The sequence below is a fragment of the Perissodus microlepis genome, chromosome 8, assembly GCF_051167445.1.
Source record: "Perissodus microlepis isolate ML-2025 ecotype Zambia chromosome 8, ASM5116744v1, whole genome shotgun sequence".
NCBI classification, from domain to species: domain Eukaryota; kingdom Metazoa; phylum Chordata; class Actinopteri; order Cichliformes; family Cichlidae; genus Perissodus; species Perissodus microlepis.
The window spans coordinates 13,545,733-13,570,650 of NC_140468.1; the positions used below are offsets into that span (position 1 = coordinate 13,545,733).

At 40.1% G+C, this 24,918-nt stretch overlaps 2 protein-coding genes across 2 annotated transcripts in view; one reads left to right on the forward strand and one right to left on the reverse strand.

Annotated features, from left to right (window-relative positions):
- Positions 1 to 1,658: 1,658 nt before the first annotated feature.
- Positions 1,659 to 20,386, reverse strand: LOC146381577 (NADPH-dependent quinone oxidoreductase VAT1-like). Its single transcript, XM_084937649.1, has 6 exons — positions 19,720 to 20,386; positions 14,097 to 14,304; positions 10,364 to 10,534; positions 10,136 to 10,225; positions 7,587 to 7,825; positions 1,659 to 5,772 (listed from the first exon to the last, which is right to left on the reverse strand). Exons 1-6 carry the CDS (start codon positions 20,179 to 20,181, stop codon positions 5,590 to 5,592), a joined length of 1,353 nt encoding a protein of 450 aa, XP_084793775.1. The 5' UTR covers positions 20,182 to 20,386; the 3' UTR covers positions 1,659 to 5,589.
- A 3,246-nt stretch (positions 20,387 to 23,632) lies between these two features.
- The window catches only part of LOC146381578 (rho-related GTP-binding protein RhoN-like), a 34,528-nt gene continuing 33,242 nt past the window's right edge, over positions 23,633 to 24,918 (forward strand). The window contains exon 1 of the mRNA XM_084937650.1: positions 23,633 to 24,198. Coding sequence (XP_084793776.1) covers positions 24,094 to 24,198 — 105 coding nt within the window. The 5' untranslated portion in view covers positions 23,633 to 24,093. The remainder of the gene's footprint in view (positions 24,199 to 24,918) is intronic.

Below are 24,918 nucleotides of genomic sequence, written 5' to 3' on the forward strand. Positions count from 1 at the left end.
GCATCTTTACAGGTCTACCTAAAAAAACAGTCAGAAAACTACAACTCATTCAGAACTCTGCTGCTCGAGTCCTCACTAAGACCAAAAAAAATGGACCACATCAGTCCAGCTCTGAGGTCTTTACACTGGCTGCCTGTCCGTCAGAGGATAGACTTTAAAGTTCTGATGCTGGTCTATAAAGCTCTGAATGGTTTAGGACCAAAATTCATCAGTGACCTCCTGGATCTGGTTTTTTATCAGTTCCCAGAGTCAGAACCAGACACGGAGAAGCTGCATTCAGCTTTTATGCTCCATACATCTGGAACAAACTCCCAGAAAACCTCAGATCAGCTGAAAAACTCAGTTTATTTAAATCCAGGTTGAAGACTCACCTATTCTCAGCTGCATTTGAATAAAGCACCAAATCCACACTTTTAAGCTTAAATTTCAAAACTTACATTTTAACTACTGATTTTATCTACTGTTCCTTTCTTTTTTCCCATTTTAAATCGTGCTTTTTATTTGTTTTTATTTTTTAAATATCTCTGTAAAGCACTTTGAATCACCTTGCTGAACACCTTGAATTGTGCTATATAAATAAACTTGCCTTGCCTCCTATAGATTAGGTGTTCCCTGTGCTTGACATTTGATATGAGGTGTTGGAGGTGTGGTTTTTACCAAATATGGTTTTGTAGAGACAAATTTGCTGGAACCCCCACTCCTGGGAAGTTTGTGACATTTTTGTGGTGTTAACACAGCTGAATGCTGCAGAACAACAAACTGTCAAAACGTCTGCTTTTACAGACAAGGTGGTGATCGGTTAATAGCAGCGCTGACTGCTACTTACTTTCTCAATCCTGTTGATGTTATTTTCTGTCCTACTGTAGAATATCATTAATGCAATTTTAGTATTTGAGGTTTATATAAGTACCATTTATCTCTGAGAAATTTTTCTGTGAAATAATTTGATTAATTTTCATAGGTTTATCAAATTAGACTGTATATTACTGCTTACTTCAGTTTTTTAAAAAAAAAAAAATGTTTTAATTTATGCACATTTCCATAAGAATAAGTGAGTTTCCTGTAAGTGTCATGTAGGCTAATGCCCAAAGAAGGGAGCTCTTTGGATATATTTTTTCAGCAACACAAAAATAAAGTTGCCAATAAATAATCTGTCAGTGTCATCCATGATGGATGGTCATAGGGATATCCACTGGCTTCTTGGTGAGTAAATGAAGCTAAATCAAAGGTTACAACAGTATGCAGGATGAAGAGAAGAAAATATGTTTCTTCATATACTGTCCATCAGTTTCATGTTAAACCTACCAGGGATCCTAACAGTACTGCAAATAAATTTCTTTCTGCTCTGTATTAATGTATGATGTGTCATAAATGAGCAATGATCTGTAAAAACAACACTATGATCCCCGAGCTGGAAACAGCGATCAGCCTCTGAAACGCTGCTCTTAAACATGTACATACAGCGACCCCTGCTGGTTGCCATATATACTTAAAAATCAAAATTCAAAATTCATCTTTGCGGTCAACTGATGGAAATACAATAAAAACAGCAGCACAGTACGGAAGCTGTGACCAACTGTCGTGCAGGGCGGTTTCGTCAAACCTAGTGATTCAACACCAGTCTACAGGTAGAGGTCATTATGGAGTCAACTCAGTCACAAGATGTGATAATGCTTTAATAATACAGACATGTTAGTGCCATATGAACATAGAAGACGTTTGTTTGAACTGTGTATACAAAGAAAAAAGAAACAGTAACACATTAAATAGTTTTGGAACAACACTGTCACACAAGCAATGGAAGTAATTACACTGCAAATTAGATGCTGATAGATATGAAACATGGTTTAGGATAATAATGATAAGAATGACTTTCAATTGTTTAACTGAGATTTTTAATGCAGCCAGAATTTACAAAGAGCTTTTATTTATTTATTTATTTTTTTAAACAGACAGGACCTCTTTGGATGTTGATGTATGAAGCATCTGTCAAACTAACGCAAATACACTTTAATTAGAGCCGTCTGTGCAAATTAGCATTTTTGTGGATGAATTCCTGTTTATTTCTTAATATGAAACAATTGATAACACACGCTACAGTACAGCTTCTTAATAGGCAACATTGTGGAGAGCTGCAACTCTCAGTGAGCACTATAGGTGTCGTTCACTGCACGCACCAGTGTGTGAATGTGTGTGTGAATGGGTGGATGACTGAATGTGTAAAGCGCTTTGGGGTCCTTAGGGACTAGTAAGGCGCTATACAAATACAGGCCATTTACCATTTTTAATTCTGCATCAGTTTACGCATAACCAACAATTACGGAGAACATGAGCGGACAGATGCATTGATCAGAGCCTAAACATTGGCTCAAACCCGTTTGTGTCTCCAATCACATTCATTTTAGCAAAGCTGCTTGCAGAGAGGAATTAGAGGGCTAAAAGAAATCACTAAACTTGACTAATTTGTTTATTCAATGTTGCTATATCGCTAGGTGGTTAACATTCATCTGTCATGTAGGGACTGGGCTTGTGGGTTCAAAAATGATACAAGTGAACAAAGCCTGAAAGACTTCTACGTGAACTTCCGCTGGAAACATCACAGAATCACAAAGACTCCAGATCCCACTCAAAAATCCACATCACATCTTATTTCAAACTAGGAGAAGGAATGCTGGCCAAACTTAACAATACTAGTCCAAGTCGCCTAAAGAAATGTCACAAATGTAAATAACATAAAACACTATCTGTGAAACTTTGTTACAAGTGCTCTTCAGAAACCGAAACTGGCTCTGCTGGAAAGGGAGGTGCAGTTTGAGAGTTAAGCTCTAGAGACAGAAAGACACAAAGCAGCACTGAGAGGGTGGAGAGAGGAATGTGAGGCGCTGGGATGGTGTGGACGGAGGGAAAACTCTTCCTCTTGTGCTCCGCATCCTCTGCTTCGAGCATTGAATTACACCCACATCTGGACAAAACATCTGCACTACTGAGTCCCAACGCCACTTATATAGGTCATCCATTCAAAGGAGCAGATATGCAAACAATGACCAAAAAACAACATCAGCAACAACAAAAAAAAAGTATAAAATGCATCAGTGCGGAGACGAGGAATTGCTAAGTAACACACGCTGTAATCCTGTAAACTTTGATTGTAACGATGGCAGTGAAGGATTTAAGAACGCATCTAAAGCACAGAAGAAAACGAAGGAAAGAAACCTGCCTTGAAACGGTTCGCCAAACCGTTTCAGTGGGACATTCTTTGGAAGAAAACACAAGAGTGACTGCCAAGGCACGGAAGTCCCTCTAATTGTTATTCACAGTTGGCTTGACAGCAGTGGTGAAAGCTGGTTTCAGATTTGGCACAAATAAGTGAGGAAACTGCAAAAGCGACACAACACACCGACACAGGCTTTCCTTAAACAAAGATCCGTGTAACAACATTTATCACTGCAGAGTAAGTGGGGGGGAAAAAAAAAAAAAGGCATCTCATCATTACACACTTTAGTAGGGCAATAATCACAAGTGTTATTCGTATTAAACAGGAAATAATTGATTATTGTTATTAATTCACATAATTAATTATCAGGATTAATATACTTAAAAAAAACAACTATATTTAGGTGGAAGGTCTTTCTGCAGGACACGAGCTGTTTGAACCTTCAAATGCATCCAGATGACATAATTATGGTCTTTTTTTTTTTTCCAAAATTAATAACAAATGTTGAAAATTTGGAGGAAAGTGTAAAAGTGAATGATCAAAATCATAAATTACAAATACAAATGATTTTGTTAAATAAACTTGCCAATCTTTTAATGGAAATTCTTCTTTTAGGGTGATCACAAAATTCTCAGAACATGCAAGCACCCCACTTACTTTAAATGGAAACACTATCCTTATTTAACTGAGCTTTTACCCTGAATAATACCCAAAATGACATACGCCGACACTGTATGTATGATTGAAGATCATTTTCATGCATAATCCAGCCTGTGTGGAGTTGGATACGTAATTTTTGCCTGTGTAAAGACAGGAGATTGTAAAAACCAAACAACTGAGGTGCAGACTTTCAGCTTTGATTAAAGGGATTTGACAAATATTTTGGATTAATTGTTTAGAAATTAGACATTTTCAGAGCCTCAAAATTAATTTGACAACATGGCCAAGGTGAGAGCTGTTCACTTGTCATTAATGACAAATGAAGTAGACAGAATATCTGAAGTGTTGAATTTGTATTGTATAACTTTTCATTGTAATGTTAAATATGAACCTCAGAGATTAGGCTAGAAAAACAAAACCCACCAGTGAGGTAGCAAAACCTTTAGGAATGGTCAGATCAACAATCTGATAATTTCTAAAACTACGTGCTGACCAGGTAAAGAACACCAAAAGCCCCAAAAGACAGCTGAAGATTTTTTTTTTTTTTTTTTTCAATGATTAAAAAAAAACAAAAAAAACAAAACACCAAACTACTTTGAACCACTGAAGTCGATAACACCCCTGAGGCAGTCAAGGACTACAATCAAGGGATGGCTTCATGAATGGAAATACAGAGGGTCTTACAACAAAGTGCAAACCTCTAGTTACACTCAAGGCAGCCATAGACTTTGCCAGAAAGCATCTAATAGCCTGCACGGTTCTGAAAACTGAGAAATATGGGGAAGGAAAGGAACGGCTCATGATCCAAACCATTTCACAAAAAAAAAAAAAAAAAAAAAAAAAAAAATTATATATAATAATAACAACAATGTCAAACATGAGACAACTTTGTCCCACTAGTGTCTATTTAAAAAAAACAAAACCCCAAACCCTATAAGTCCTAAAATGTTAATGCAAATTTTTGTTAAACCCCTTAAATTTATGCTGCAAGTCTGCACTTCAGTCAAGTGTTGATTGTTTGATTTAAAGTCCACCATGGTGATGTGCAGAAAAAAAAAAAAAAAAAATTAACATCTTGCCCAAATGATCTTAACTGTATATGCAGCACAAAGCTGGACAATCTTTTTAATGCACGTTGTGATGTTGGTTCATTGGTGTGCCAATTTTGAAGAGGCGCTGTTGGCAGGATGCTGGGGTAGACACGATTGTAGTCTGAAGGCAGCACAGTCCCATTTAAACACTGCTAAAAATGCAATTTTCTGTTTTTAAGCAAAGCTCGTCAGTCCTACTTTTCAAAGTGATTAGTCAGTGTTCAGTTTTATAAGCACCAGCCCTGGTATGTTGTTATCACCAGTGTTATGTTTGAGCTGCGACCAAGCTGTTGTCATAGGAAACCAAAAAACAAACACAAATAAATGCTGTCTTCTTTTGCCAATTGTGAATTTTAACAACAGTCCGTAATCAGAATGCATTTTTCTTCAGGTGATGTATCAGAATGCAGTGACATTTTATTTAAAAGTTACAAACAAGTGTTCCAGACAAAGACACCACAGTATAACCATATTGCACAACAAAAATCCATCAACATTTCCAAAAAATACTGACAAAGAATTCATGACATCTTGCTTTTTCCCTCCACCCCGCCTTTTTTTTTTTTTTTTTTCCCCCTTAAACAGCCGAACAAAAAAGGAAACCCTCGAAATAAACACTCTTACTCAATCCTTTTCTGCTTTAACTTCCTCTTCTTTCTTCTCGCTGATGGCAGCATCATTTTTTTCCACATTTTCCCCAGCCTCAGCATTGGACTTTGGCTTCTCTTCCTCCTTCTTGGGTTCAGGAAGAAGGATGACTTTCCCAATATTTTGGCGTTCGTGCATGCGCTTCATGGCTTCAGTCACCTGAGAAGAGACAGGGGAGCAGAGCAGATGTTCACATTGGGCAGTAAACTGAGCGCATCAGTCATTTAAACGCAGCCAAAAACTATTTGCGAGTCACTAAAACCCAGATAAACACAATCTGCTGTAAAGTTCCTCTCTGGGCAATAACAGAAAGTTCTTGTTTGAATGTTTAAGGGATGGAAAAAGAAAAAGACAGAGTCATACCAACTTGGCCACATATGGCACAACAATGACTTGCAGTTACCTTACAAAAGTCATATTATTTTCAGCTAATGGATGCATATTTACACATCAAGCAGACATGGAGCCCCATACACAGACACACCACAACATGTATAGGGTGCTTTGCTTCGGCCCCGTTTTGTGTCCACTATTTCTACAAGGAAACCTTCGCCTTTTACAACTATCTGCTTCCCTACATTCATTTCCTGCTTGCTAAATTTGGTACTGGAAACCTAACCTACATATTAAAGAACTGCAGGAAGGAAGTGCAGCTGATGAGTGAAAAGGCAATAAAAGCAAAAAAACTGAGACTATACATTGCAGCAAAAGACTGATCACTGCGGAAGACCTAAGTCCCCCACTTGATTTGAGCAGCTTTAATTGAAAGGTGAACAAAGTCTGCCCCATGCTGAATTAGCCACTGCCCAGCCAAATAAGTCACAAGCTAATATTTAATTCACCCGCCTTTAGGTTTGATGATGGCGCATGTTTAGACAGCATCATTTGGATGAGGCTAATCAAAGTCACATTTATTTCTATCCAGGGTGGCATTCATTTTTTGCCAAGATCTTGATTTGATGATGCAGCAGAGTCTTCGCCAACACATCCCAAAGATTCCCAGTGGGGTGAAATTCTGGACTGTGGTGAAATTGACATGTAATGTTCCCCAAACTGCTCTCTCATTGTCATCTCGGAACATGTCTGTATCATCAAGGGAGAAAAAGATGGGACTGATGGGAAAACCCGGCCATTCAGTAAATTCAAGCAGTCAGACAACCCCCCCCCTTTTTTTTTTTGGAATAACATCACTGAATGCAGACCAGACTAACTGAAGTACCACCAGCTCACAGCACTGACCCTGCAGGCTCATATGGTAGGCACTAAGCATCACTTTATTCACCCATCTTCTTACCCTGACACACCCATCACTGGGGAACAGGGTGAATCAGAATCAGACCACAAACCCTTTCAGTTGTTCCAGTATCCTCTCTTATGCTCTCTAGCAAACTAAAGCTTCTATCCCTAGCTAGCCTACCTGTAGCCTACCTGACTTTTCTTAAGGCTACATGCTTAGTCCCAATCCCTTGAATTGTCTTGTGCATGTGGAAGGTGCTCTTATCTTGACTAGCAAACACAGCTGTGAGCTTTCCTGTTGCAATCTCTGATCACAACCATTCAAGATTCTTTGCCTGCACTCCACCCATCCCCGCCAACACTTCTTCCTCAAAGATAGTTTCACAATTCTTGTAGATTTTAATGTTTTGGGCCATTATCCATTACCCATCTAAAACTGGAGCAATGCCTTTTACACAACCCAAGGATCTGTCTAAAACCCGACCCTGATTCTTTAAGAAATGAGAAGCTGCGTATGGCATCACTTATGAATAAATAACTTACCAGCTGAAATGCATCAATGACTACGATAATTATCCAGTGGAAGGCTCTTACCCATTCGAGAGCAAGATAAATGTCAATGTATACTTCAATATGCAGTAAAGTAAATACAGAAGCAGTTCCAACAAGCATCTTCAAAAACTAGGAACTGTTTTATTAGACAATTTTTTTTACACTGCAAACCCGATCAGACTTACCTCCTCAAAGTGATAGCTGGAGTCAATGCGGGGCTTGATCTTTCCCTGCTTGTAGAGCTCAAGCAGCGTAGACATAGTCCTGCCGAAGAGCTGCTCATCAGTGATGTATCCCAGGTGGAAGCCGCTGACAGCTTTGTTGGACTGCATCAGTTTCATGGTGTTCAGAGAGAGCTGGTTATACCAGGTCTTTGCCATGGCCAGCAGGTTCTTCCTCTGGCCCGTCACACAATTGGCTGCACCTGCAATGTCAAACCGTGATAAAGGGAACATTGAAAACAGGCAGAAAAAACCCCCAAACTTCACAATAATCGTCTCACTACCTTATCACAACCTCCTTTAACTTTACTGCGTTGCAAATAAATGTTTGAGCATCAACTCTGATTTCAATTCAGTTTTATTTATGCAGGGCCAAATCACAATATCAGTCGCCTCAAGGTGCTTTATATTGTAAGGTAGACCCTACAATAATACATACAGAGAAAAACCCAACAATCATATGACCCCCTGTGAGCAAGCACTTTGGCGACAGTGGGAAGGAAAAACTCCCTTTTAACAGGAAGAAACCTCCAGCAGAACCAGGCTCAGGGAGGGGCGGGGCCATCTGCCGCAACTGGTTGAGGTGAGAGAAGGAAGACAGGACAAAAAAAAAACAAAAAAACAAACAAACAAAAAAAAAAACAAAAAAAAAAAACAACATGCTTTGGAAGAGAGACAGCGAATAATAACAAGTATGACTCAATGCAGAGGTCTATTAACACATAGTGAGTGAGAAAGGTGACTGAAGAAGAACTATTCAATGCATCATGGGAATCCCCCACCAGCCTACATCTATTGCAGCATAACTAAGGAAGGATTCAGGGTTGCCTGGTCCAGCCCTAACTATATGCTTTAGCAAAAAGGAAAGTTTTAAGCCTAATCTTAAAAGTAGAGATAGTGTCTGTCCCTCCCATTCTACTTTTAAATACTCTAGGAACAACAAGTAAGCCTGCAGTGCGAGAGTGAAGCGCTCTAATTAGGTGATCTGGTACTACAAGGTCATTAAGATAAGATGGGGCCTGATTATTTAAGACCTTGTATGTGAGGAGCAGGATTTTGAATTTAATTCTGGATTTAACAGGGAGCCAATGAAGGGAAGCCAATACAGGAGAAATAGAATTCTTGAATTCTTCTTGTAAGTTGCATGAGACAGACTCGCCATTAATCACGTGCATGATGTCAGTGGAGAAGATGCATCAGGGCCAAACTACCCCACAAGAGAAGGTAAACAGTTTAATGCCCCATGTCTTTGTGAGTTTGAACCCAGCTTCATTTTGTCCCCAGTTTGGTCATATCTCGAATATGTGTCAAAGCCAAGGTTTTCAGTTCAGTTTAATTAAAACAAATCTTAAAGTCATTATTTAAAACTGTTATCAGGTTATAATTTTCCTTTGCTTTCAACAGATGGGTCAAATAACACTGAAGCATGCCAAGTACAGGGAGCTACCGACTTGCTTAGCAACAGTGGTGAATCAGCACAGACTTGCTTTGAAAACATGGGATTACAGTCCTAGGTTAAAACGCTCTCATCTGACCAAATCCTGAACCTCTGATGTTCCATTCATAAGGAGAAAAGCGGCACATCGACCTTTCAAGATTGAGCCATTTATTCCGGCAGTTAGAGGAGCAGATTACACGTGCAAAACATCCTCATGTTTTCACAACTGTGGACTCACCCCACGTCTACGGTGTCTGCTACCTTAATGTTTACATCTGCCGAGCATCAACTCAGAGCTGGCTCCAAACCTGTTGATCCATGTCAGAGAAGCCACAGGTGTGGCTGCATTTTAGACTCGACTACCAACAAGGCTGTTCACCTCAATTTTATTTATACTGCACTAATTCACAAGAGTCACTGTTTATAGTGTAAGGAAAGTGCAATATTAGAGAGAAAACCCCAACAATCAGATGATCTCCAATGAGGAGGCACTTGGCAACAGTGAGGAGGAAGAATTCTTTTTTTAAACGAAGAGACCTCCAGCATAACCTGGCTCAGGAAGGACATGCAAGACTGCCTTTAAGATATTAGCTTCACTGGCTCCCTATTAAATCTGAAATTTATTTAAAGTCCTGTATGATCATGCCCCATCATACTGCATCTTAAAGATCTTTTAGAGAGATGATCCATTGCCTTTTAGCACTGTATCGAGGTGCAACAGTTTCCATCTTCCTGCTTTTGAAGCTGCTGCATGTTATGGAACTTTGATACAGCTTTAGCCTTCAGCCTTGAACAGCTCGGCATTCATTGCGTAAAAGGGGGAAAAAAATAAATAAAAAAATAAAAAAATAAATAAATAAATGAGGCCGACATTACAATGACAGCGTGTGTAGGAGGAAAAACAAATTATACACTCATTTAAAATACAAAATGAATAAAATAAATAAATAAATAATTTAAAACACCATGACAGGTTAAATAAACCAAGTGAAATAAAGCTTTAGTAGAAACACCAAAGATCCACCCCCCCCACAAAGGATGTCTACACAATGCATTTTTTGTTTGTGCGTCTTACCAAAGACTATAATCATGCCCAGGGGCTTCAACAAACTATAGCCTTTTTGGGTGTCAGAGCCACCAAGGGGGTCGAGGACGATGTCCACACCTGCAGAGGCAGAAATAAAAGGGCAAAGCTTTGTAAGTTTCTAGATAACAGAACATGACAATGTTCAACACAACGAAAATATGAGAGGCAAGGATTTCCATTTGTGCAGTAGTAAAACAAGAGTATTTTTTTTTTTACCCTTCGGGCTGATTTTGCGGATTTCCTCCACGTAGTCTTTGGTGCGGTAGTCGATGGGGTGAGTTACCCCGCCTTGGGTAATAGTCTCATGTTTGGAAGCCGACGCCGTGCCAAAAACAGTCACATCCTGCACAGTTTGACACAGCTGGGTAGCAGCAATACCCACACCACCTACAGATGTGCAGACAGCAGCAAAGACCGGCATGAGAACAGGAGGAGCAGGTGTTTCACTTTCAGCAAAAGAGGTTGTGTGCGGTCTCTCTCTGAACCACTCAGCGATTTTCTCAAACATTCAAACTATGCTTGCTTTGAATGTTGAGTTAGTACTCAACCGGGCTCCTAGTAAATACATTTTAAGGGGAAATTTAAATGACGATACTGTTACCAAGCAACTGTAGTGAGCTTTTTAAAAATCTAATGATTGAGACAAAACACTTTACAAGATATCAACTTTGCCCATCTGAATTTGTGTAATCAGTTAATATTTGCATTTGATAAAAAGATAAACCATGAGAAGACAGGTAGATTCCATGTTGTATAACGCGTTTTGACCTTTTACACGTTTTGGCTTAAATGTCCTGTATGCGCTGTAAATAAAATGCTAAGTGGTTAAGAGCCAGATCTTACGTCAATATGTAGGTGTCGTTTCTACAGCAGCATAAGTAATGCTGATAAATGATGTCATGGCTTTGCAATCTAAGGGTAAAGGTCACACATGGGAGACATTTGTCTTTCTAACACCTGTTTAATGTTCAAATTACACACACACACACACACACACACACACACACTTCAAAAATTACAGACCGTCTCACACAGGACACCAACCAGAATCTCCTGGGTGTCTGTTTTGCATTAGGCCCTCTCATTCATCACAACCTTTTCCAGGCCTTGATCCTCTTCATAAGACTTCTCTCTACCAGAAGAGCTTTAGTATTTTTGCCTGACTGTAAAAAAAAAAAAATGTTGAATGGAGCTTCCGAGTCTGAAGTCAAAGCACAAGTGCTTTAAATAGGCATTCTTTTAAATGGTCAGGAGGGAGCGATACTCGAAAATCTCAGTACAGTCTCACTCTTTGCAGCCAGAGATGTGACCTTAATGTTAACTTGTGCACCATTTTGGGCCTAAAAATCATAGTGACATTGTAGGGTCAAGGGAATAAAGGCCTACAGACCAATCCACAACAATCTAACAACAACAGGTCATGAGTAGGAATGGGAATCAAGAGAGGCTACCCGATAGCTCAATTCCTTTTAATTATTCCGTTGTATTCTACTCTATTGCCTGTCAATTACGCTCATCGGTTCTGCTTGCACTTGTGCTAAAATTAGTTGATTTCAGTTCGTAGAGGAGGAAAATAGTGACGCAGTCTGCAGCGTGGATATGGATATAACTTTTTTTTTTATTGCACAGTGAAACGACTGTATTATGCTATTATGACAACAACTTCAGCACAATGCGAGCATGCTAATGCTAAGCTAGCCAAGAACCCAGAGTGAAGTTGGGTTGACTGAATGCTGACCCCAGCCCAGCAGCCAGACCCTGAACTTCACCAAGCAGTCAGGCTGCAGCGTGCATTTCTACTGGGTCACGTTTCTAAAGTAAAATCACTGCTTTAGTTAAAAAGCATTTCCCAAGTGGTTGCTAGACGTTGATGAAGTTAATGGGAAAATTATTATTTAAACCCCAGTTGCACAGGCCTACAGACTGGTCAGTGACCCCTCAGACTGGTTTTCAACCAGTTGGGAAATACACATTTTTTCCCCTAGTAACTGGTGATTGAATCACATCATACTGAGGACAACTCTTGAGCAAAGAGGTGATGAGAAATGAATAAAGGTCTATGGGAAAATTATCCAAGTAAAAATGTTATAGTTGAGTTTGTTTCTTATCAAACTATTACCACTGAAGTCACATTTACTTCTTAATTAAATTATGATCCTCATTAGATTTAAATTGGCAATAAATGAATGCTTTAAGGTGGAGTCATCATGTGACTGACAACCTCATGAGTATTCACCCTTCATTGATTTCACAGTCAAACCCACCCTTTGCTTATTTAATTCCAGCTTTAAAAGTTGGCAATCTATGGCCTGTACGGTATGATAAAGCTAAAACATCACAACACTGATTAGTCAGCGATTGTTTTGGAGCAACATTATTTATGATTTGGTAGGAAATACACCAGCATGGGCCGGTATTAAATCGAAGCTGGTCAGATTATTACTGCGTCATCGCCTCACCTTTTTCCCGAATGTCCTCTCGCTCTCCACATCACACCCAATTCCACAGAGAGCGTAATTTAGAGATGCGACTTAGAGGGTGGAAACCTCAGAAGACAGGTGAACAAAAGGCGACATAGAAAGCAGTGCTTTCTGATCTCTGTGGCCCATTTCCACTTAACAGTGAAAGGCTTTTGAAGATGATGACCGCCTGGGCCTGCAGATTCACCAGTAATCCTTTCTGCCCTCATGATTCACACAGGTCAGCTGACACCCATCCACCCACTCAACAGTGATGAGCAGCCTTTGAGAGGGAGGATGCAGAGGAGCAGAAGAGCAACTGAGCATCACAGTAACTGTCCTGTATTCTTCGACTCAGAGTGTAGGGGGATCAAACACTCGGATATTTGTGCTGCTGTGACAATACAACGTAAAATCTTTGAATTCAAACTGAATAAAGTGCAAAGCTAAACACACACTTCCTCAATTCTCTCAGCTCTAACTGGATTATACCATATGCTCACAACTATCACAGTTATATTGTCAGCTGTGCAGCTGTTTCACAAGTTCAAGATATTTTCAGTAACGATGTGAAAAATGTGGCGTCATCACAGCCTCATAGCTGAAGGTGTCAACTGCACATGCACTGCAAACTTTTAGTTTTCCCTAATAAGAGTGTGGTGATCTCTATTTGAGCAAAGGCAGAAGTGAAATGTCACACTAGCTGACCCTATAACTGTGATATACAGCTAAGAAAGGCCTTAGTTTATAACTCCTGGACATGCAAACTAATTAAAGGTGGTTTTGTGTAAGAAATTTGCATTTGAGAAGTGTTGCCCAAGCAACCATTTGTGATAATAATCCAGTTTTGTATGAAGATGTTTTGACATAACACTTCTTCATCTCTGACTTAAAGTCTTTTAGCTGATAATCCTTCAGCACAGAAATGCAGCTGCATTCAAAGAGCTGATTAGCAGGAGGGAGCGTACTGTGCGACTCTTTACACGTTACCCAGGAGACTGACAGAAGGTTTGTTACACCTTCTAATTAACTGATAATGAGAGTAGTCTTGTCGCACAACATTGGGGATGCCACTGAGCTAGTCTGAGGAGATCCTTCATTATCTATTCCTCAAACTAATTTTCACACCAAGGCTACACGTACGATTATAAAAATAATCAATTAACTGAGTAATGATTTGATGTAACAAACAAAAACTGGGTCATTTGATAATTTTAGGATACACATCAAAACAGTGTTTATCATCTTACACCAGGGTGCAACCGCTGTTTCAGCTCCTCGTCACGTAATGTGCAATTTATACTTCTGCACTGTGTGGACCCTATGGTGTCGCCTGCACGAGTGGACATCACAATTCTCAGCATTTATACTCATTTATAGTGCCTGTGTTGCTGTGCAATCTCAAATGTGAGAAATGAAGAAGAATAAAAACAAAAACTCCTCACTTAGTTTATTTGGAAATTATTTTCAGGCGTCTCCACGAGTCTTACCTGCTGCCATGTGTATAAGAACGCTTTTGCCCGGCCTAAGATTGGCCATCTCAAACAGCATCATGTAGGCGGTCATGTAGTTAATAGTTAAAGCAGCACCTTCCTCAAAACTCATCTCCTCGGGCATAAGGAAGGTGCGGTCAGCGCTCACGACAGCTACTTCCTGCCACATGCCGCTGCGGGCCAAAGCGATGACACGATCGCCAACCTGAGGGAAGGAAGGAGGGGGACAGGGAGAAGGTGGTGTGAAGTCAAACTAAAACGCAGACGTTCACAGCTGTGGAATGATGCATTTCTTCATATCAACTTAATACAGGAAGCTTAAAAGTTTGATTTAGCAAAATTATAAATCAGTAAACACAAATTACACCTGATGCTAATCTGAAAGTAAAAAAACAAAAGTGGGGAAGTTAAATTAGTGCTTTTTAAACTTTCCTGTCATTCAGCTTAGTTTCACTCTGATTAGTTTTCCTCCTGTGGTCATCTATGCCCCACTTTCAGCAGCTCAGTGCCCCACATTTTGAAACCTGGCGTTCTATTGATCTTTGTAGAAAGTACAAAACAACTGCATATTTCCACTGTGGGGGAAGAAACCTCAGACTAATGTCTCAAAGGCTGAACAATAACAGGCAAAGTCTGTAGAACCAAAAGTAGGGAAACGGAGTGCCTGTAACTTGAATAGGCATCGTTTCTAAAAAGATAAACAAACGGTGAAAAGAATCGTATTTGCGACATTTCTCATACAGCGCTGTGCAAAAAATCTTGAGCCACCCTTTATTTCTTTACATTTTTGCTCTCAAGGACTGTCATTTTGTGGTCTCGAGCAATAGTTCTCCAGGGTTTCTGGAGGTCTTTCCATGTTTTTCTTTGGACATTGGCTTTTTCCCCCTCCAGTTCTAATGGGGGGAAAAAAAAAACCCAAGTCAGTCTTGTGATTATTAGAGATTTATATTTCATGCATCCTTTCCGAAATACATTCTCACTACATTGTCTTTGAGTCCACAAACTTCTGTGCCTCAGTGAAACTCACAGCACCCTCTCAAACAAACTAAAACCATTAAACAAGACGACATTTTAACATTCATTCTCTGGTCATGGGGACATCAGATATGGGGGCTTATGGGAAATGCTGTTCATGTTTAACGGCCTTCCTAAATTCAATGAGTCATATGACCAATGTTGCGAAAAGTTCCAAAAATGTGAGGGGTGCAGGAAAGCAGCCTGATCTGATCATGAATGCTGCACAGTTTCCTGCTAAAACAGCTTCAAGAGCTCTGAGTCACACCCACTTCCTGCTGCACACAGCCCATGACAATAGACAGATGATACACACAAATATTTACACTCGCAAACACAGTAAACACACATACACATTTTGTATGTGTGTGTGCCCCAATTTTTGGCGAGTTATTGTAAAAGCCTCAACTTCCACCTCAGATGACACGCTCGATTTCTCAACATTAAAAACTTGCAGGATCAACTCAAAAATTCATAATGGCCTGTTTTTCCTTTTCTTAAAGAAGGGCTGAGTTCATTTCTTGGAAGGTTGACATAAAGTGAAGTCACTGCAGAGACTACAGAGTGGAAATAGGACAGTGAAAACCTGCTGCTCATTTGAGTCAGTCTTGACAAAAACTAGCGCCACGCCTGGTTTTCTACAGCTCATTTTAGTGCATCGAAATCTGTCTTTGTCACTAAAGCATCTCAGTAGCCGAGAGAAAGAGCAGATCTTCATCCATAATTCAGAGTTGTGTGAAAACAAAAGCACATCCTCTTAATTCTAAACTTTTCATAACAGGGGAGAAGTAAGCAACCCCCACTGACTCAGTAGCTTGTAGAACCACAGCTAGCAGCTGTAGCTTGATAGTCATTTGCTGTATGACTTTCACTCATCACAGCATTTCAATCAGGTTGCAGTCTGAACTTTGACTTGGTCATTGTAAAACCTCGACTCTTTTCCTCTTTCAGACAGTTTGTTGCAGATTTGCTGCTATTCTTGAGATCGTCATGTTGCATGACTCGATTTGGGCCAAGCTTTGACTCTCAGACAGGCAGCTTCACATTCGACTAGAATATTTTGGTATACCGAGAAATTTGTGGTCACCTAAATGACTGCAAGCAACAAGCCCAAATTATCACCTCTACCACCATGCTTGACAGTTTTATGAGGTGTTTATGGTGATATGCTGTGATTGTTGGTCACCAAATGTGTGGCCTCCTTGGTCTTGTCTGTACAAAAGGCATTATCCCAGAAGTCTTTGCAAATCTTAGCTGTGCTGAACAAGCCACACTTGCTCAGTCTTTTTCATAATTATACTGTCATCAAGTTTAACAATTACCATGCTAACTGAGGCTGGTAGAGTCTGAGATGCAGCCCACTCCCAGTTTCTCCAAGCAACGGTAAAGCGTGACCTTGGTGAGTTTGCCGGGACCTCCACTTTTAAGAATTGTGGCATTGTGCTAACATGCACCTGAATGCTCAGACCAGCAAATTGCCAAAGACCGTTTTTGTAGACTTTTAAACATGAGAGCTCAGTTAATGAAGTGAATGTGATTAGCAGCACCTGGCTACTGCTAAGCCTGTAATTCTTATGGAAGCAGTAAAGGTGTAGCTAGTTTTTCAAACGACTGCATACTATTCTGACCGTTTGTGTGCATTTTACAGCAGCCAATCATACAGATTGTTTTGTTTTTAAGTTCAAGACTAACACATGCTCTAAACCAAAAACTAAATTAAAAAAAAAATAAATAAAAAATATCTGCAAAATCTACTTGAAAATAGAAAATGTGTGCCTTACACTAAGAAAGTTTAGCGAAATGGTTCCTAACTCCCTCCAGTATTTACGTAATCTAAATGTTTACAGTAGTATAGCATGTAAATACTCCTAGGACAGATTAAATGCCTTGGAAAGAAAATGCAGTTAAGTGCATCGATAGCTTAACATTTGCACCACATGCACCAGACCAGAAAGCATGCGCTGTGCCGACCTAAACACATCATCGCGTCGCACATCAAGTCAATTAAAGCCCATATTTGTCAAACAGGTGGCATCTTGCATCCTTTCTCAGGCAGTCAGCTGGAACGCTGGAACAAAAACTGCTGCTCCCATCTTCCTGAAATAGCAGTAAAGGTGTGGGGTACAATCGTATATATTGTGCTTTTATTTTAGCATCACTAACAAATGGAAACTGGAAAGACAAGAGAGGCTGCATAACAAATCTAATCCGTCTTCTTATGAAACAGCCACACCCTGAAGCGCTCTCATCTGGAGGAGCCTCGCTCCAGCCTTTCTCAGTATCAGTCTCTGAAAACACTCTGGCATCCCTAAATGTTATTGTCTGCACTGCAGTCCCACCCACATCCTTACACTAACCTTAACCAACTATCTTGCATGTTAACCTTTAAATTCCTGTTGAGATTTCTCACTGCTTCCTGCACTGCTGCGCCTGGTGCTTTGTGGTGTCTTGTGTTTTGATGCTTCCTTCCAAAAAGGAAGTGTTGGAATGAATATGATCCACAAAAATGGAGGGAATGGAAAGAGAGGAGGAGAGCAGTAAGTGGTGAAGAAGAAGGGGGAGAAGGAGGAGGAGGAGGGAAATTCCATGCTGACACTTCAGGATTGGGAGGACTTTCAGTGATTCTTAGAAAATACACATAATGAAGCCATCATGCAATTAACTGCATGGATAAAGAGAGAAAAGCTGGATCTGGTGGAAGAATATTCAAGTTCTTTGTACACAAACAGAAGTAACCTCACTGTCAGGCCTTCTTTAGTTCACACACATATGCTGTAGTGTAGAGTCTAGTTCACACACACTCATATCTTAACATCTTATTCAAATGAGGATGATCTTTAGCGCCCCAGATACAGAAACAATAATGAAAGTGGATTTTTCATAATCAAGGTCCCTTTGCAATATTGCGCTGCTAATTTACAGGGATGAGTTCCAAATTGTTTAAACCACTGAAATAGATTTCATCCAAGTTTATGATTACCTTTCATTGGCACTATCGTGTTTTTTGTGCACTGCAAAACAATCAAGTCAAACACACAGCAGTAAATCTTTTGTGCACCTGAGCCAGATACATGCAAGACTCTTTCTAAACAGATCTGAAGATTAAAAACCTGTGCAAAGCTGCTTTTTCTGTCACACAGCAGGTATCGGGACCCTAATAATAGAATCAATAAGGCATCTGACCTTTAAACAGACTCGATAGTGGTGCTGGAATCCATAGAAACCTAATCTACCATCTTACTTGGGGTTCAAAGAGCCTGCAAATGCAGTGATAATTCTTGTTAGACAACAATCTGAGCTATGAGACCTCCCTGTATGACACAAGCTTTATGACTCCAACATGACGTCAGTACATAACAAGCATAAACTGGGGCACTGATTTACTGTGCAAAACTCCCAGAAAGGTCTCATTTCCCTTCAACTCATGCAGATCTTAAAACAAGCAGTTTCTTTGTTTCTGATGTCAACATTAAAAAAAAAATTAAAGGTTAAGATCAACATTCATCCACAACTTCTGCCTGGAAGTCATCCATTGCCAAGACTTGCATACAAACCAAATAATGCATCTACTGAACCCAGTAGGCTGGCTAAATAGTGCCGTTGGTCATGTGAGTGTTTCCCACCTTCCATTAGTGCACACAGAACATAAGAAACTCTTGTTAGATGAAAAAAAAACAAAAAAAAAAACCCTTCCTCTTTTAATTTCTGTGCAAACAAATCTGAACCAACAAGTGAAAAATTACAGAACTTCTGCAAAATGTATTAGCATATAAATCCATGAAGGTTACCTGCGATGAGTCACTTTGACTTTATCTTACACATACCACTGTAAAACCAAACGCAGTGCATAAAAGCAATGACCTTTGGCCACTGAAAGATCTTTGTTACTCGAGTATGTGTTTAAACTGTGCCATAATGTAGCTGTGAGGCGCATGCAAGGTTCAAAGAGGCTAAAATCAGCAGCTCTCTAAATATAATCGAGTATAATTGCCAACATCAGGTGTTACAGCCTACGAGTTTCCATCACTTTCAAGAATTTAAAAGGAGGCACACACTCACTTGGTTTAGAAATGCGCCTTTTCATCAGAGAAGAAAATACACGTAGCTTCTTTTGTGCATGGGGAGAAAATGTTAAAAACGCGTCAAGGACAGACTGTCAATCAAACACGGTCAGTTTTCATAAGTGTCACACTTTGTAGCAGCTGCTCAAACGAACACACTACGATTAAGGTTGTTTATTGAAATGTCGCTGCTTGAGTGCCAAAGACGAGTCTGTGGCACACAGAAAGGAAAGAGCCAGTCCAAACTCACGTCAGCTATAAATCTGATTGTGCCTTCTGAGATTTGAGAGGAACTTACATTAACAGCTATTAAAAGAAATTTCAGTTCACGGTTTTCACTAAAGAAACGTGGAAAGTGATGACAGCAGCGCTCTGGGTTGGCGTTTGGAAAAGATTACGCGCGTCACGCACTGGCAAGAAATGCAGAAAAATTAAAGGCTCGGATACTTTGCTTGGCAGCTGCGGAGCCGCTGATCTGACGCTCTTTCATGACCACAGTGGAATTTTGTGGGTGTGGGGAAAGCATTTAGCAGGCCTTTACTCACTTTCCTGTCATTCACATCCTCCCCGACCGCTTCAATGACCCCGGAGCCCTCCATTCCCATCGTGACGGGCGGGGAAGGCAGCAGCTCGTACAGCCCCTGCCTGGCCAGCAGCTCGGCGAAGTTCAGCCCGCATGCCTTGACGCGCACCAGGACCTCTCCTGCCTTCAGCTTCGGCTTGGCCATTGTCTTCACCTGCAGCTTGACTTTGTCGTAGCCCCCATGTCCCGTGAGTACCAGAGCGCGGAAGGAGAGCGGCTTCTCCTCAGCGGCTGGTGCTGCTGCTGCAGCTGGTGGTTCTGCTGCAGCTGCTGGTGGTTCTGCAGCAGCTGCTGGTGGTTCTGCTGTAGGGCTGCTGCTGCCTGACTCCTGCTGAGGTGCATCCGAAGCAGCTGAGGGAGGCTCATCGGGCTTTTTCTCCTGCTCAGGCTGTTGCTGCTGAGTTGGATCCTCTTCGCCAGACATGATAACCACTTTCTAAGTGCGCTTTTAAAGCTTTTCAGTTTGACAGTTGCGCCTGTTTTAGCGTTTCTTTCCAAACACTCCAAGAACGTTTAGTGCAAATTTTCTGGTATAAAAATGTGAAATAAGAGGGTGTTTCCTGCAGAGTCAAGTCCTCAGTAAGATGTGCGCGGTTTCCTGTGTATGCGCCTAGATCAACAAGTGCCCAGAGTCAAGAGCGGCGTATTTTATACAAGTTCCCAGAGTGATTTTCACAATAAAATACGGATGCCAATTTACCAAAACGTTTCTTTTCTTTCCTGTTCTTTCTGATTTTTGATGTGGCAGCAAAGTGAATTCATCAATCCCGCACTTTAGATTAGTTTGTTTCAGGTTGTGCAGGTAAAAATAAAGAAGAAAAATTATGGCACCCATGAAGACCTGATTTTAAAAAGTCTAAATAAAACAACTTCCTCAGGTAATGCATTCATGTCCAATATTTTTCAGGGGATGAAAATGCTGAACACGAAGATTTTCCGACTAAGTAACATAAAAATAAACAATTCATTTCTAATAATATCCGCGTTTTCCTGCATGAGGACTTTCACACAAGCATAACAACATTGGATCTACACAACACTTTTTCGGGTACTCAGAGGCGTTAGTAGACAAAACTGCTGCTCTTTGCATCCACTGAGCTCCACATTTAACCATTTTTATATTTCTTAACATAACCCAAAATTTGGCAGAGATAAGTATAAAAGCGATCTTTATAATCATGTTTCTGCAATGTGTCTAATTTCAAATGTGCTAAATATTCGCTGTGGACATGATCATGGGGTGTTTTTTTCTTTTCTTCTCTCTGGAGTTTATTTTTTATAGTCCATCATCAAAGTAACTTCCGGTTCACTTCTGCTTCCAGGTGGCTTACTTGACAGATCTTAAAACGTGACCGATATGTGTTGTTGGCAAAAAGCTCAGAGACGAGAGCCAAAGAGCCGTGGAGAGCGTCAAAGCCCGGACACTGGAGCCCTGAAAAGAGAAGTGGGATTATTAAGATCACATAATAGTCAGGAGTTAATAAATGTGAATAAATTATGTTCTCAAATATAAGTCAAATGTTTTTGCAATACAAATTACTTTTAAAATTATTATTTAGCGGCATTTGAAAGCTATAGGAACCAATATTGAGGTTATACATGAAAAAAAAAGCCATACTGTAGAATAAACATCATTCTAATGTATTTAAAGCAACAGCTCTCCCCTCCACACACACTTTGTGCACACTCACACACTCACACTCCTGTGGTTGGTACAGACAGGAAGTGGGGACATGGTGAGAAAGATAAGAGTTGCCTTTTAAAGGGGCAGAAAAGTCAAACCAAACACTTTGCATTATACGTCTTGATGCATTCTCAATCATCCAGGAAAGTAAAACTCCAAAAGTTGATTCTGTTCATCTGGACGTAGCGTTTTGTGGAAGAAACGTTTCGTCACTCATCCAAATGACTTCTTCAGTCTCAGCTGACTGCAGTTTTCCCCAATCTTAATCGTTTCTCCCACAAAACGCTACGTCCAGATGAACAGAATCAACTTTTGGAGACTTTGCATTGTATATCTATATAGACATAAGGTAGGGTACAGCCTTCATACCATAGACATCCAGTAAAAAAAAATCTGGGGCAACTGAGTCAGATTCATTTCACTCAATGGGCCACATACATCCCAGTTTGATCTCCAGTGGGTCAGACAAATAAAAGGCATCAAGTTCAGGGACATGTTCTTGTTAAAGTATTTTTGAGCAACTTCTTAAGGCAATAGATGAAAACAGATGAGATATCTTGAAGAAAGTGATTAAAATTACAACCCCTGATCTCACTGGGGATGCTGGGATTACAGTTTACAGATTAGGCATAAAACCCTCACATGTACAGTTTCTTTAACAAAACAGTGAAAGTATTTTATCTCAACTTTATCTCAACTCCTCACTATTTACACTCCTGTGCACAAGGTTAATATTGGCATCAGCAGGTTGTGTGTTATAGTGCATTTTGTGAAAAAGCAAAGTACTTAATGACTTCACTGCAGCTTTCACACTGGGTCTTTTCTAGCTGAGACCTCTGGCCTTGTACATAGCCTCACACCACACGACTGGTGCAAATATGATGTTAACTGAAAACACAAAGAACTGTGGTTGCTAACTTTGATGTGAGGGGAAGTAAGCACTCTCAGATGTTCTGTGCTTAGACTTCGGTTTTACATCCCCTCACTGCTTAAAAAGCTATTAACTACTATAGTTTAACTGCCTTTTCAGCTTTGCTGAAGCTAAAGTAATCAGTCTCTTCTCCATCTTCCAGCTGCTCCCTTTAGGGGTTGTCACAGCAGATTATTTGCATCCATCTCCCCGTCGTTCACCTATTGATCATGTTTACATGTCCATTTGATCATTTTTGTGAAGACAGACAAGTTAAAAGAAGAGCTGATGCATATCTTTTTCCTCAAAATCGAAAATTAGGATGTTTCCTCGGCAGAGGACGCCCGCTTTAAGTGTCTTTTTACTCTCTTCACATTGTCTTTGCACAAAATAAACTTGTATCTGCTGAGACTATCAAACATACTGTTAATAAATTCAGAACATATGGTTTCCTTTTACATGTCACATTAAACTCTTGATGAGGCAACCCTCGAAACTGTAAATGGATGTTCTTTTTTTTTCTTTTTTTAAAGAAACATTATGGTGTTCTCGTTGTGTATTATTTCATCATGTCAGGATTTTACCGGGGTTTGTGTCACATTAAACTCTTGATGAGGCAACGTTTTTAGTTTTCCAAGGACAATTTGACAGTTTACTTTCTTTCTGATGTTTTAGCAAAAGCAGGCAAGCGTACATTGGCTGTGGGATTTAGTAAAATACTGGAAAACAAGCTATTTTTTCTCTTTCTCTTCTCTCTTTTTTGACCAGAAGATGGAGCTAACAGGCTGCAAATGTTCTTTAGAAGTTCTAATGCGCTGAGGCAGATCACACAGATCTTATCCCTGGTAACAAAGTTCAGAATGAAGCTGTGTTTATATACAAAAGAGCATATTAGTCATGCGGGGGGGTCACACCAGAATCCTTCTATCAGCAGCAGTGTTAAAAACCTGACTGTCACTAAACTGTGAGGACTTGCAAAGTAAATCTGCTTATTCTGCCTGTAATCATAAAGATAATGATTTTGCTACCATGGAGTATATTCTGTATATTTGGCCTGATTCTGCTCTGTGACTTTATATCAGTAACTCAAAGTGACAGTTCATAGATCTATATAAAGTAGACGTGATTAATCTGGCTTTTTTTCATTCAGCAGATATTCAGTTGTTTTGAACAGAGATATATAAACCCACCTGGGTGGATATACGACGCGGGGGGTGGCGCTGTGTCAAGCTGGGCAGAGTCTGTTATAGAAAGACGTGAACAGTTGCAAGTTTTCATTCAAAATAATAGACTGTTAGCCCGGCTGTATTAGCGCAATAACAGCAGCTGCTCGCAGGGTTAAGCTGCTTTTCTAGCATGACGCGGATGGAATACACTGAGCGTTAATGTTGTTTACATGGCCGGCACCACTTAGGCTTTAAATGTGAAAAGCCAAACAGGAATCTGCATTTTAAGGACGTGACTTTGACCGAAAGCATCAGCTGTGCGCCTCACTTGACTGGAAGAAGCAGTGGAGCGCAGCAGCGCGCAGAGCATGTAGCCGAAACTACACCAGACTGTGGAGTTGAAGTTTTCTTTTGTTTAGTTTAGTTTAGTTTTTTTTTCTTTATCCGGAGTGTTTTATTCCATCTGTGGGAAAAAATAAACATTTAAAGCTGCTCTTCGACATTATTATTTGCTTGGAGCTAAATGACAAGGAGGTAGCGACACAGAAGCACTCAGTGATTTAAACAGGGGAAACCATGGAGAGCAAGGGATTACTTCGCTGTAAGATTGTGGTTGTCGGGGACAGCAAGTGTGGCAAGACGGCTCTCCTTCACGTTTTTGCCAAAGACTCGTACCCAGAGGTAAGTCAGCATTTATTAGAAATAGAAATACGCACAGCAGCCCTGAATGGTGCGACGGCACAGGTGCGTAAAGTCCCTGAAACCACGCGGCAGTGTTTTCACGGAGATCGCTTCAAGAAGGCTTGACATTGTGGATCATTGTGGGAACTGATTGATACCTAGTTAAATGTGTGGCCTGTAAACATTTATTATAATGTATTTGTGCCGCTCTCTTTGAAAAATATCATGGAAGTTAAAACTCGAAACTGTAAATGGATGTTCTTTTTTTTCTTTTTTTAAGAAACATTATGGTGTTCTCGTTGTGTATTATTTCATCATGTCAGGATTTTACCGGGGTTTGTGTTAAGCCTCATCTAAAGGGATGCAACAGCATCATGTAAATTAATAACATAATTAGAATTCAGTGGCCAGTTATCACTGAATTTTTTGCCTACGTGCGCTTTTGCGCACCGTGTCCGTCTGTTGATGTGGGACTTTGCAGGTTTGACCAGAACAACAGAATAACCGCCTGGGAGCTAGATTGTGTGTTGTGAGACGCGAGATATTAAACCCGGGAGTGTGTAATGTTTTATAGTGGTGACCGAAAACCGAATAGAGGCAAAAAGTTCGCACAAGTAATAGTTTGTCTCTCAGAAGTAGTACTCTGTCTTCTATACTTGATTACATGATTTTAATTACACCAATAAGACATCTGAAGTAAGTAAAAAAATATATTAAAAA